Source organism: Scardinius erythrophthalmus (genome assembly GCF_964197995.2).
Source record: "Scardinius erythrophthalmus genome assembly, chromosome: 5".
NCBI classification, from domain to species: Eukaryota; Metazoa; Chordata; class Actinopteri; order Cypriniformes; family Leuciscidae; genus Scardinius; species Scardinius erythrophthalmus.
Window position 1 is genome coordinate 37,507,329 of NC_138225.1, and position 11,848 is coordinate 37,519,176.

General features: G+C 37.1%; 1 protein-coding gene across 1 annotated transcript in view; it reads right to left on the reverse strand.

Moving 5' to 3' along the window:
• qsox2 (quiescin Q6 sulfhydryl oxidase 2) overlaps positions 1-10,783 on the reverse strand; it is a 19,801-nt gene extending 9,018 nt beyond the window's left edge. The window contains exons 1-5 of the mRNA XM_081365919.1: positions 10,445-10,783; positions 5,370-5,470; positions 2,909-2,957; positions 2,692-2,797; positions 2,419-2,509 (exon numbers count right to left, since the gene is read on the reverse strand). Of these exons, the coding sequence (XP_081222045.1) occupies positions 2,419-2,509; positions 2,692-2,797; positions 2,909-2,957; positions 5,370-5,470; positions 10,445-10,679 (582 nt within the window). The 5' untranslated portion in view covers positions 10,680-10,783. The remainder of the gene's footprint in view (positions 1-2,418; positions 2,510-2,691; positions 2,798-2,908; positions 2,958-5,369; positions 5,471-10,444) is intronic.
• Positions 10,784-11,848: the final 1,065 nt, after the last annotated feature.

An 11,848-nucleotide genomic window follows, 5' to 3' on the forward strand; every position in this document is an offset into this window, starting at 1 on the left:
TTATTTATATAAACTGAAAAAAAAAAATAATGTAATACCCAAAACACTTCACAAATGTAGAGGAAAAACAAAGTGAGTAATATTACATTTGTAAAAAAAAAAAAAAAAATTATTATGTTACAAAATCACATTTTATTGCATGGGGTCTCTGGACCCCAACATCCTGAGTTTACATTAAAAACAAATTGTGCATTCTGGCTGTGCCGGAACAGGTGTAGAAGCCACAGTGGGACGCACTCGGAGACCAGCAGACTGGGGGCCAGGCCTCAGCGGCCAGGTAGCGTTAGTATCATGCCAGGGCATGATGTGTTTGATGGCCTCCATCTGCTTTTGGACTGCCTTGAACTGCTGGGCAAGTGTGGGGAGACCGCTGCACTTAATGCCATAGGGTTTCCAGCAAGAGAGATTCTCCTCTTTTTAAGCTCTTTGAGCGATTGGAAGCTCTGAAGCAAAAATCTAATGTGTATGCAGGTCACCATCTTATATACCCGTATATCCGGGGGAGTGGCTAGGCATGAAAATTCCACTTGACAATTCCACTGGCCAATTTAGTAAAACTCAGAGGTGATTGGGGCTCCGAAGTAAGACCCCTAATGTCAGATATGACCTAACGTCGAACATGACTGACAGAAAGGGAACAATCTACATTTCTGTGATTTTTCACTAAAAATCTTGCTTCCACTAGGTCTGATCTGGTCCATTCATGTTAGGAGATCTTATTTCCTTGAACATTAATCTGGAAATTTGATAGTGGCATGCTCTACCATTTGAGCTACACAAGACTTTGGTTCTGTTGTGTATCATTAATGTGCCACTTTTGATAATATTGAAGAAATCGACAGGATGAAAGGCAAAATTAACCATCTGAATAACAAGTAACTTAAATTTCTATTTGTTTCTCACACAAAATCATACTGATCTGAAATAATGGTGCACAGATCATGGAAACTGGAGCCTAACAACAATCACCATATTCATATTTATTTTTCAAATCGCCCCTTGCCTCATTTATACCTGTTTTAAACCCCATTGCACCATACTGTAAAATTAAAAATAAGAATTTACATTGTGAAAGATCATCAGTGTTTCCCATTAACTACCTAGACTCTGGCGGCCCACCATAGTCTTCACTGTGCCGCCACAATTTCACAAAATATTTTAAAACTTCTCATAATACCATAAAAGGTCTCCAACGTTTTTTTGCACCATTGCTTTGGCAAAGTATCTGTCAAATGAAATAAATCGAAGGCATGATATGGCTTTGTGTCCTTATCAAATCACAAAAGACTTTGATTTAATTAAATAAGTATTTGCAGTCTGTTTGCACTGGGAAGTGTGCACTTTGCTCACGCAATGCAGTGAACTCCATATCTGCATGTGCTGTGAGTTTAGCGTGCATTTGGAATTGTAGCGGGTACAAGTTACTCATTATTTTTAATATAAATTAATTTCCAACATTTTGTGGACAGCTGATTACAGCGTTTCACTAGATTTATGAGATGCGTTTGTAAACCTGTTTTCACAGATACATATGAATAATAATAATAATAATAGAAAAAAAAAATATTACTATTATAATCTAATTGTTTGGCTTCCTAAAACATCAGTGTGAATGTAAGGATGACTGAGAAACTATATCACAACTAAAAAGAAGATCGAGTCCCAGTTAAAGTTCAGGTACAAGTCAATGCACAGACTTTTTTCTTCATTCAATTTGCACACTGAACATGGGTCGGAGCTGAAATCTCAAAGTGCACCAGATTGAGGAATTTAACTTTAAAATGTACAGCATTATCTTTTTATGTGAGCCCCCATAGTCTCACAAAATCCTGTGGGAAACACTGGATCATAATTTATTAGATCCTACAAAAGAAAGGCATAAAGAGTTCTTTTGTCACAAAAAAAAAAAAAATCAGTCACACCACTTACAACCAGTAAGCAGAATGAGGATTCAATGTTTCAAAGACTCAGTTCATGCATTCCCTGAGAAACAAACCCATGATTTTGCATTCCTGCTGTACAGCGATTCAACTGAAACACAATACTTACCCTGGAATGGGCACATTACAGGCCATACACATTTAGTGTCAATAAAACAAAATGGCATACACATCTGAATTAAGGCATGCGTCATCTAAAGCCGTGAATGCTTACAACAACAATTTGCCCTCAAGTGCCGCAGTATAATTCTTATGTATAATTTTATGCCTGCTACAATAAAATAATAATAATAATAAAAAAAAATTATATATATATATATACACACACATCATGCTTGAAATTAAAATTGAAATGAAAGTAATATCAGCCAATAACAATTACATTAGTGTGGAATGACATATGGGTGAGTAAATGATGACATCTGATACTTATACACTGCTTTCCTACAAAATGTTTTGTTTTATCTGTTTTTCATACCTCTCTCCCTATATAAGAGTCTCCGTCCTCAACTATAACTGCAGTATAGAGCTCCGTTTTCTTCCCCATTAAGGACAGGATGTCCTCAGACCTGCAACATATGACACACTCAATATTTTTAACTAGGAAACTGAGACTGAGACACATTGCATTTATGTCTAGAAACTAAACAAACATCTCTAAACGTCCCTCTTGAAGCAGAACATGTTAAATTTAAACGCAGAGGGAATTGAACATGTAAACAATAGGAGGTAATATTGTAGATTTGGGCACCTGACAGGGTCAAGGGGAGGGCAGCCCACAGGCCAGTTTTGTCTAGTGTGGTTTTGGAGGAAGTTCACCATCAACTGCCTCACTGTCTGCAGCTCTCTGTCAGCCCCTAACAGTACACAAATAAAACAAAATCAGAAATACAAGTTAAATCCACCATAATAATAATCACTGAAACAATAATTTCAATTATAATCAGAGCAAAAATTATGAAACCCACCTCGATATGTCTTCCCCAAATCATTTGTGGTATCATGTGCCTTAAAATACTAAAAAAAGAAAAATACATTATTCCTAAATGAAAAGTACAAAAACAACATGTCCTATGTGTGTCCATTTCAAAACCATGCATGTTTCTGGCAATTTGGAAATTTGATAAGGGTGTAATAATACATTTGTCTACAGTATGGTTACCCTGGTTTCAGGTTTACCTGACCTCAATCAGACATAGATAAGACGTGTTATAGTGTTCAACAGCTAGAAAAGAGCACAACAAAATAGAACAGAAGGCAGGAATCTTGTTTTGTTAAGTTAACTTGACACATAATTTTAAAATGCAGAGATTGCGACAGGACATTGAATAAACAGTATAAGGAACATGCTGCATTTAATAAACAAATATAAAGATGCAACAGTTCTGAAAGGTTTTGTACTTTGCTAACTGTAGGACAGCAAAAGCACAGAATCTGTCAGCACGCTAATGAAATGATCTCATTTAAAAATTAAAAAAATAAGTAAATAAATTGAAATTCAATTAATTTAGTCACCCTCTCTAATTTACTAGTATGTTGTTAGAAAACTAGTTGACTAGGAGACTATTGTAACATCCTTAATTTATGAGCTGCTTATGTTGAATGTATAGCAGAAGTTTGAGCCAATGAGATTTCACTATGGGCGGAGCTAACCAGCATAATGCCACAAAATAAAAACCAAGCTTTGTTAGGACTAGGTTGGTGTAGTATCGTCTAAAACAGTGTTATTCAAATGGCGGACCTTGGTTCACCAGATTAAAGTGAGCAGCGCGTAAAAACAGCGGAGCGGTTCACACCACAAGCACTCATGGTTGTTTATGGTAATGATCTTTAGGAGCTGTATCTATAATATTTTTATCTAGAGCCAAAAGTGCTTCATTCAAGCCCTTTCCGCTACGTGTGCGTTGCTTCTCTTGCTCCTTCGCTATGAGCTGCAGACGACGCGGTTATTTTAACAAAAATAGCAGAACACGAGAATGCAACAAATACAATTATTTTTATTTGCCATACAAATGACTCTGACCGTTTAACTAAACCAGGTTTGAGACGACCAGGTTTCAAGTTATGTGTGGCGTCTTTTTTCATACATTTAGTATTATTAATCAGCATATAAAGGGCATTTCATAATAAACAATGTTAGAATTTGGCAAATTATTTTGAGATGGCAAGGGAAGACAAAAAAAAACTACTTTTAAATTACTAGTTAACTTTGTTTTGTACTCAATGATGAGAGTTTTGATTATTAGATTATGCACATTGTTTGTTTTAGTAGTTTATTGCTTTGAGCAAAATATAAAAGTCTACCCAGTATGTTTTCTCAGTCCCATGGCCTTCTACGTGGCATAGGTGTCTAAATGTAAAATAAAAAAATAGCCTGTTAAAACATCTGATCTAACCTTTTTATATTCATATCCAGTTGGGCGAAATATTAACTTTTTTGGGTAAATTGTTGGGTAAAATCACTGTTTTGGCTCTCTGGGTCCAAGATTCTCATCTTTAATGACTATTATGAGTGTTTAGTTTAGTTTTTTTTTTTTTTTTTTATAAAGTACTATGGCTGCCTTGATGGAAAAGTATTATCCAGATCTACACTGGGAAGGACAATACCTGGTCTACAATGGTCTGGTCTACAATAATATCACAATTGTTGTTTTAATGATGTGCCAGCTGACATTATCGAGTCGCACATGACCTTAATATTATGAGTTACATTTCTGACACAATATTATCAGTATTGTCTATTTTTGCTCTATTTCACCAACGAAATCACAGCAGAACTGCTGTGCATCTCTGAGCAACACACTTAACTGAATGAGTCAGTGTTTTTAAACAAAACGGGTGAGTGAATGATTCAATGACCCAGTTTAGATTCATTTATTTTTTAAAGGCCCACTTAAGAGCCTTGGAACGCGCAGCTTTGTATGATGTGTTGGGGTAATTTCCACTGAAACAGGAAGCTAAGGCAGGACATATTGAATAACCCTTCCCCCTTTTCAAATAGCCAATAGCGTTTAGTTTAGTTTATCTCACAGACTGAAAGTCGTACTTGACAGCACCATGGAACCGAATCCAAGCGCTGATGAAATGTTAGATTCTAGAGAGCATTTGATTGAACAGAAGATGTGATGAGCAGCTGAAGTCCGCTGTGATGTCATAAAAATCTGTGATCCATTTTAGCAGAAGTGAGAGACTAAGTTTTGAATGCTTATATCTCCTAAATGCGAATTTTGTCATTGTTTTGGAACACACCAGCTTATTAATAACTTTAAGACTAAGATATTCATACTAAAAGCTAAAAAAATTAAATTTTGATTTCAGGGGGCCTTTAAAATGATTTTGGCAATATCCCAAGCCCCTAGTTAAGACTCAGATTTATTGTATAGGTTTAATCTGTTGAACGAATAAATAGCACAATTTGCACAAACATACTCTGAAGGTGGGGTAGAAGTGGATTCCAAACTCCTTACAGATGTCGAAGTTCTTCTCATGAGCGCAATCCAGAACTCCAATACGAATGGCCTGTGCCCAGTCTATGAGAGTAGAGAGACAGGTCACATATTTCAAAAACACATCTAAACTTAAAGGTATAGTTAACCCAAACATTTTGTCGTCAATTACTAGCTCACCCTCATGTTGTTCCAAACCCATAAGAAACCCTCCACAAAAACTGACTACAAGAAGTTCATAAAAAGATCATAAAAGTAATCCATACGAATAGAGCGTTTTAATCCAAATTTTCTAAAGATACCCAATCACTTTATATGATGAACAAATTTAATTTATGCTTTTATTCACCTATAAACTCATCACATAGTTCACCTTCTAAACTTTTTGAAACGTCAAAGCAAATCAAAACGTCACATGGTGAAAAGGACTTTCAGTGGAGGGACAGAAATCTCTGTCATTAAAAAATATCTTCAATTGTGTTTGAGGATGAACAAATGATTTAGGGGGCTGGAAAGACATGAGAGGTATCCCACCTCAATAGCATCAAAAGTGTTTTGCAATACAACAAACACAATATGAAAATGTTTTATGCAAGTATGTAGTAGTTAAAGATACAATATAAAGTGTGACCAATTAATATGAGTGATAAAGCACCAAATGATATCAATGCTTGAATGAAATGTCTAAAAAGAACATTTTTAAAGGCATACAGCCACAATGCAAAGAGGCAAATGAGCGTTTGTAGAGACTTGAGCCTAGTTATTTTACTTGTTTGTGTTGTATAACACATGCTGACGTCCACGCTAAAATGTCTTATCGGTATCGGCACCCAGAACAGCTGCCAGATAGCCTAAGTGGACAGGAACTCTGGCAGGAAGCCTAAAATCATTTGATGCATTACGTGGTTTTGAAATCTGACATCAGAAACGTAGATATTAAGTCTCTCACTAAAACTTTGTGAGACGAAATATAGTCTTACTCCCTCAAAGCAAGATTTTATACACTGCATACAGAGTTTCTGGAGCCAGGTGGTTTGTTTTCAATGCAAACTCATAAACTCTGAACAGCTGTAAAACCTGTCTCCGAAAGATGAAACAGATGGGGTGTGATGAAAGCAGCTTTTTTTTTAAATGTTTGGATGAGAGAGAGGAGGGACAGCCGGGAGCACTTTATCCCTCTATTCTTCACCTGAGGGTGGGACACTGTGGGTTTTAGGATGTGTGGGGGAATGCACAGCGGGGTTGCGTCCTCACAATAGGGACATCTGACCCTCATTGTGAAGGTAACAGCTGGTAGGCGGCCATTCGCGAGCCACCCAGCCGACAGCTTGTGCCAACAAAGGCAGAGTGAAAGAATTCAACAGAAGACTTGTCCTCGCAACGTTAGTCATCCAAAGGCCACAATCATCTAGTCCTTTTTCCCAGTCCACTGAAGAAGAAAAGCAAGGCATGGCATTCCAGAACATATATACCGTATGATATGATAATGACACATATATCTGTGAGTCAACAGTACTTAAAATAATTTCCAACAAAAAACAACACATGAATAAGTTATTTTAGTACAGGAATATGGTAATCATTCAGTTCCATAGTCCAAAAAATCTGCATGCCCATTGCCAATTGAAAATCTGGGATTTAAAATCCCATTCAAACATTAAAAATAAAAGCTTTGGTAATCTAAAAAAAAAAAAAAAAGCTTTGAGAAGTTAGCCTATGTAAAATGAAGAAATATTTCAAGGGAAAGGTCACCCAAAAAATAATTATTCTGTCATTTTTTTTATATATTTTGAGAAATGTCTTGGTGGATTTTATTTATTTTGTCCATACAGTGGGAAAAAAAAAATGGTCACCGAAACAGTTAAGTAACCAACATTTTTCTAATTATCTTATTTTGCGTTCCACAGAAAAACAATCATATAGCCTAGTCACACAAGTTCGGAATGAATTGAGGGTAGGTACATTTTGGCAGAATATACATTTTTGGGTGAACAATTCCTTAAGATTCATATTTTAGCTTCCCTTGACTATATAATTTAAATAAACTAAATATAATTAGTAGCAACAAAAATGGTTGCTGAAATGAAAAAAAAAAAGGAACCAACCAACTAAAAACTCCCTACTAATCTCAGACTTTGAACATCACTGTACTGTAGGTCACAATCCCTTTACCATGGTGCCGCCATTTTTGGAAGGGTCGTAAAGCAGCAAACACAAGTGAGAGAGACCGCTGAAGCTGGGAGAGAGAACTGACCCTTCCTAATTTCACAGCTCTACCACTTTTAGCATCTTTGCGACAAGGTGTTAAATGCATTCGCCCTTATTTAGATTGAATGTGTCAGTCTACAGTGACCTTTCAATTGCCGTCATCCTTCACTGCACCCAACACAAGTGGCTTCCTCCAGAACACCATCAGTCCTTTAGCTCAGAGCACGGCAGACACGTAGCGCTACTGTCTAAGCATTTTTATTAGCAATTAGGCTGGTCTTGTAGCTCTGAGAAGGTCTGAGAGTTAATGCTAATCTCATTATTTATTCAGAATGGCTTCGGAAGCCACAGCTTGATAGAGGTGGGCTCTCCCCATCCACAATCCCTGATATGATTATAAAGTGCTTTGGGTGTACAGTAGATATGAAAGTGCTATATAAACGCCTCATTCATTCATCCAACCAGAGCTGCTAAGAGAAGCACTCAAACATTTGGGTCTGAGTGGTCTAAACCTCTAAAATCAAATTCATCAGCAGGAAACTTTTGGTAGGGTTATATGTGTTGAGTTCTTGTTTTTAGACCATGCTAAATATCGGAACCTTAAAACCAATAATGTTATTTGTATATTTTGCGCTTGAAGTACCCCACATCACATTCATGTTCTGGGATGTTGGTTACTGGTCACATCTTGACATGCATGTAAAAAATTAAAGATTTAATCATTTTGGTAGATGTTATATTTTATTTTATTTAAAATTTGTATGATTTAACTAATGATTAGCTTAGCTTTTGATAAACTCACAAACCACCTGCAGTTCCTGCACAAACACAAACTTTGTGGTTTGACTTTTTAAGCATGTTTCTAACTTTTGATTATTTTTAATTATTGTATAATTATCATGCAGTTGTATGATCTCATATTGAGAGAATTTGTACTTGCGTCTGATATACTGCAAGACTAATTAAAAGATTAGTTCACCTGAAATTGAAAATTCTGTCATCACTTACTCACCCTCATGTCATTACAAACCTGTATAGCTTTCTACCTGCAGGATTGACAATATTGTGAATAACCTGTATAGTCTTTCATCTAACACTAAAGGGGAAAAACTGAATAAATATAATCATCACTCTTTTTAATGAACAAGCACTGGAATATTCAAACTTCTAAAAGATGGGTTCTTCTACTTCTAAGGGCTGTGTATCGCCAAGATGTCGCTGGCGATCCGATACGTATCACGATACGGGGTTACAATACGATATATTGCGATACACTGCAATCCTGTAAGAAAGGCAATTTAATCCTAGATTTCATTTTCTTTTGTTTTTTATTTTGGAAAAACTATCATAAAGTACATGCATAAAACCTGTTTAATTGTTCAGTAAAAACTGTTTATTTTATTTGATCATGAACAGTCAGTGGGATGATCTGCACTTGCATTTATCGGTCCCTATAACAACTAATTTAAAAATAGTAAAGTGCTTGCAGGATTCCCTTTCAGTGATAAAAAAAAAAAAAAAAAGTTAAAGTTGGCATGAAACGGAAGTTGCAATTGTTTTTTCTTCTCTATCGTGACGTATAGCCGAGTGAAACTTCTTCTCGAACAAGAAAAATTGTAGGGCGAGACGTAATTTTTGTCCATCAGGAATTGACTGGCTCTTTGGATCGTAATCAGAGAAGAGATGTTGCAAGAGGGATGAGAAGTTACTTGGATTAAAGATTAGGAGGACACATGAATTTTTAGAATATGATGTGCACTGTGACACATAATTTATAACAAATTCTGCAATATTCCATAAAGACTAAGAATGGTCACATGATTTAATGGTGACTTTAAGTCAAGTCACCTGTATTTATATAGTGCTTTTACAATACAGGTAGTTTCAAAGCACCATTACAGTGATAACAGGAAAATAATGCAACAAAGTTTGTTTCTCCTGTACAGCAGTTCTAGAAGAAAATAGCCTCAGTCCAGCTTAAGTAAGTTCAGTGATGATTCATTTTTGTTGTAAAAAAGTTATTAATTTAGTTAATTTATATAGCCACTCTGGAGAAAACAGTGAAGCTCAGTTTCAGTGCAGGCAGATCAATAATTGTTTGATCAAATATTGTTGAATATTAAAACATCACTTTAAGTAAATATATTGTACACCTCGAGACATGTATATAATAAGATTGTGTGTTGTGGGTTAAAATGAAGGCCTTGGTCGCAGTAACAAATACAGATAACAGTCAGTAACACCTGTGGATTTACATGCAGGTGTATAAACAAACCAGGGATTATCGACTTTCCATGTAGGCCTACTTAAGGCCAAATGCACAAAAACACTGTGCGTCTCATTAAAACACACGTGACAATGTACAAGGAAATAGTATCATCATAGGATAGTAGAACAAGACACACAGCTCTATCAGGAGGAAAAACAAAATAACCAAACAAGTAGCCTACTATGTCAATCCTCTGATTCTGGAAATTAATCGTGGCAGTTCCATGTTTGGACATCCATCATGACAATGTCCAATTCAAGCACTTTGATTGCCATAGTGTATGAGATGTGCTATAACGTTATAAATAAACGCCTTGCAATACCACGTCTACTGACAGTACCTTGATAGTACCATGGTATTCTTGGATAATTCAATAATGGTTATTAATCACGGTGCCACGGAATATATAAAAAGTACCATGGTACTACCATATGGTACCACCTCCACAGTAAGGGTGATCATCCCAAATCAACTCTGTCAATATTCCTTGGAAACACGATGTGTGCCTGAAGTGAATGCCTCGATACTGTGTTCTTCCTTAAAAAAGTGCATTCACAGGAAGAGGATCAAAATCCACCTACCCTTCACGTCGCCGGCCAGTGCTTTCCATGTAGGCGAGTACTGGATACAGTGGCCACACCACGACGAGTAGAACTGAAGCAGCCAGGCGCTGGAGGAGTTGGACACGGACTGCTTCAGGCTGTCGCTGCTCAGTATAACCACTGGGTCCTCTTCAGTGTACAATCGAGCTGACTGACCCTGTCCGAAAAGCAGCCCCATCAGAATACTGATCTTAACGCAGAACGCAACAGCCATTTGAGGCGATGGAGGAAACGCCGTTCAATTTGAAGCCACACACATAAATGAATTCTCTACATTCGGAGTGATTCTGTTCGCTCCCCTGGATGACTACATTTAGTGGAGACGTGAGTCTTCTAGAGCTTTGTCACTGCGCTACGAGAACGCAGACGCTTATCTTGCGCATCCTATCTGCGTATGGTCGACGCATAACATGTGGGGCGCCGTTGACTGAATTATGATGGTAGCATACGTCTAGTCTAATGCAAGCAAAAATAAGCTATATATATATATATATATATATATTTTTTTTTTAAAACATTCACCACAAATGTTGCTAAGAATGAAATACATTTCAACTTGATTGTATAAGGTACTCAAACACATTTTTTTTTTTTGTAAATCTATAAAATGATTAGAAGAATGATTAAAGAGAGTAAATAAATCTCACAAAAAAAACAGGTTCATGTCACATCTTGTCAGTGCAGACAAGGGAAGAGGAGCAAAGGATCTCAGTCATAGCAGAATTAGTTTATTTACACAAAAAAGGTCATCCAGGGCATAGACGTTGGAACAGGGGGGCGGGGCGTCCGCCCACCCCCCTTTTCCCCACCCCCCTTTTCCCCACCCCTTTAGGGGTCAGCCAGCTGTTTTTTTTTTTTTTTTTTTCGTTGTTATATATATATATATATATACAGGGTGCGATTTGCCGGGGGGGATGCGTGGGATTTCCCCCTTTCTGGTCAATGTATCCCTGCCTCTGCTTAATTATTTTTATCCCCAGTGGGGATAAATTTATCCCCCCCTCAAAGTGATCAGTGCTACTACACTAGTGGCGAGGCGGATCACAAAACTTATCACGGATCCGTGGTTTGATTAAAGTCCATTTTATTTTAAAATGCGCTACTTTGACTGGCTCCGCGCAGCCTCTATCACCACTCTGAAGACTTGCTCAATTTCCCGCCCACGGCGCTATATGATTGGTTACACCTCACGAGTAATAGCCTATCAACACTTGCGAGACGGCTGCAGGTCTTTTTTTACGCCGCATATTCAGCATGTTACTGAAGCGGGAATAAAAATCACAATCTGATTATCTGTTTCTATGATGACAAGCAGGGTTAGTGTCCCAGTCACACCACTGAGAATGGCCGAAGTTACACATACGGTGTTTTACTCAATTGAGA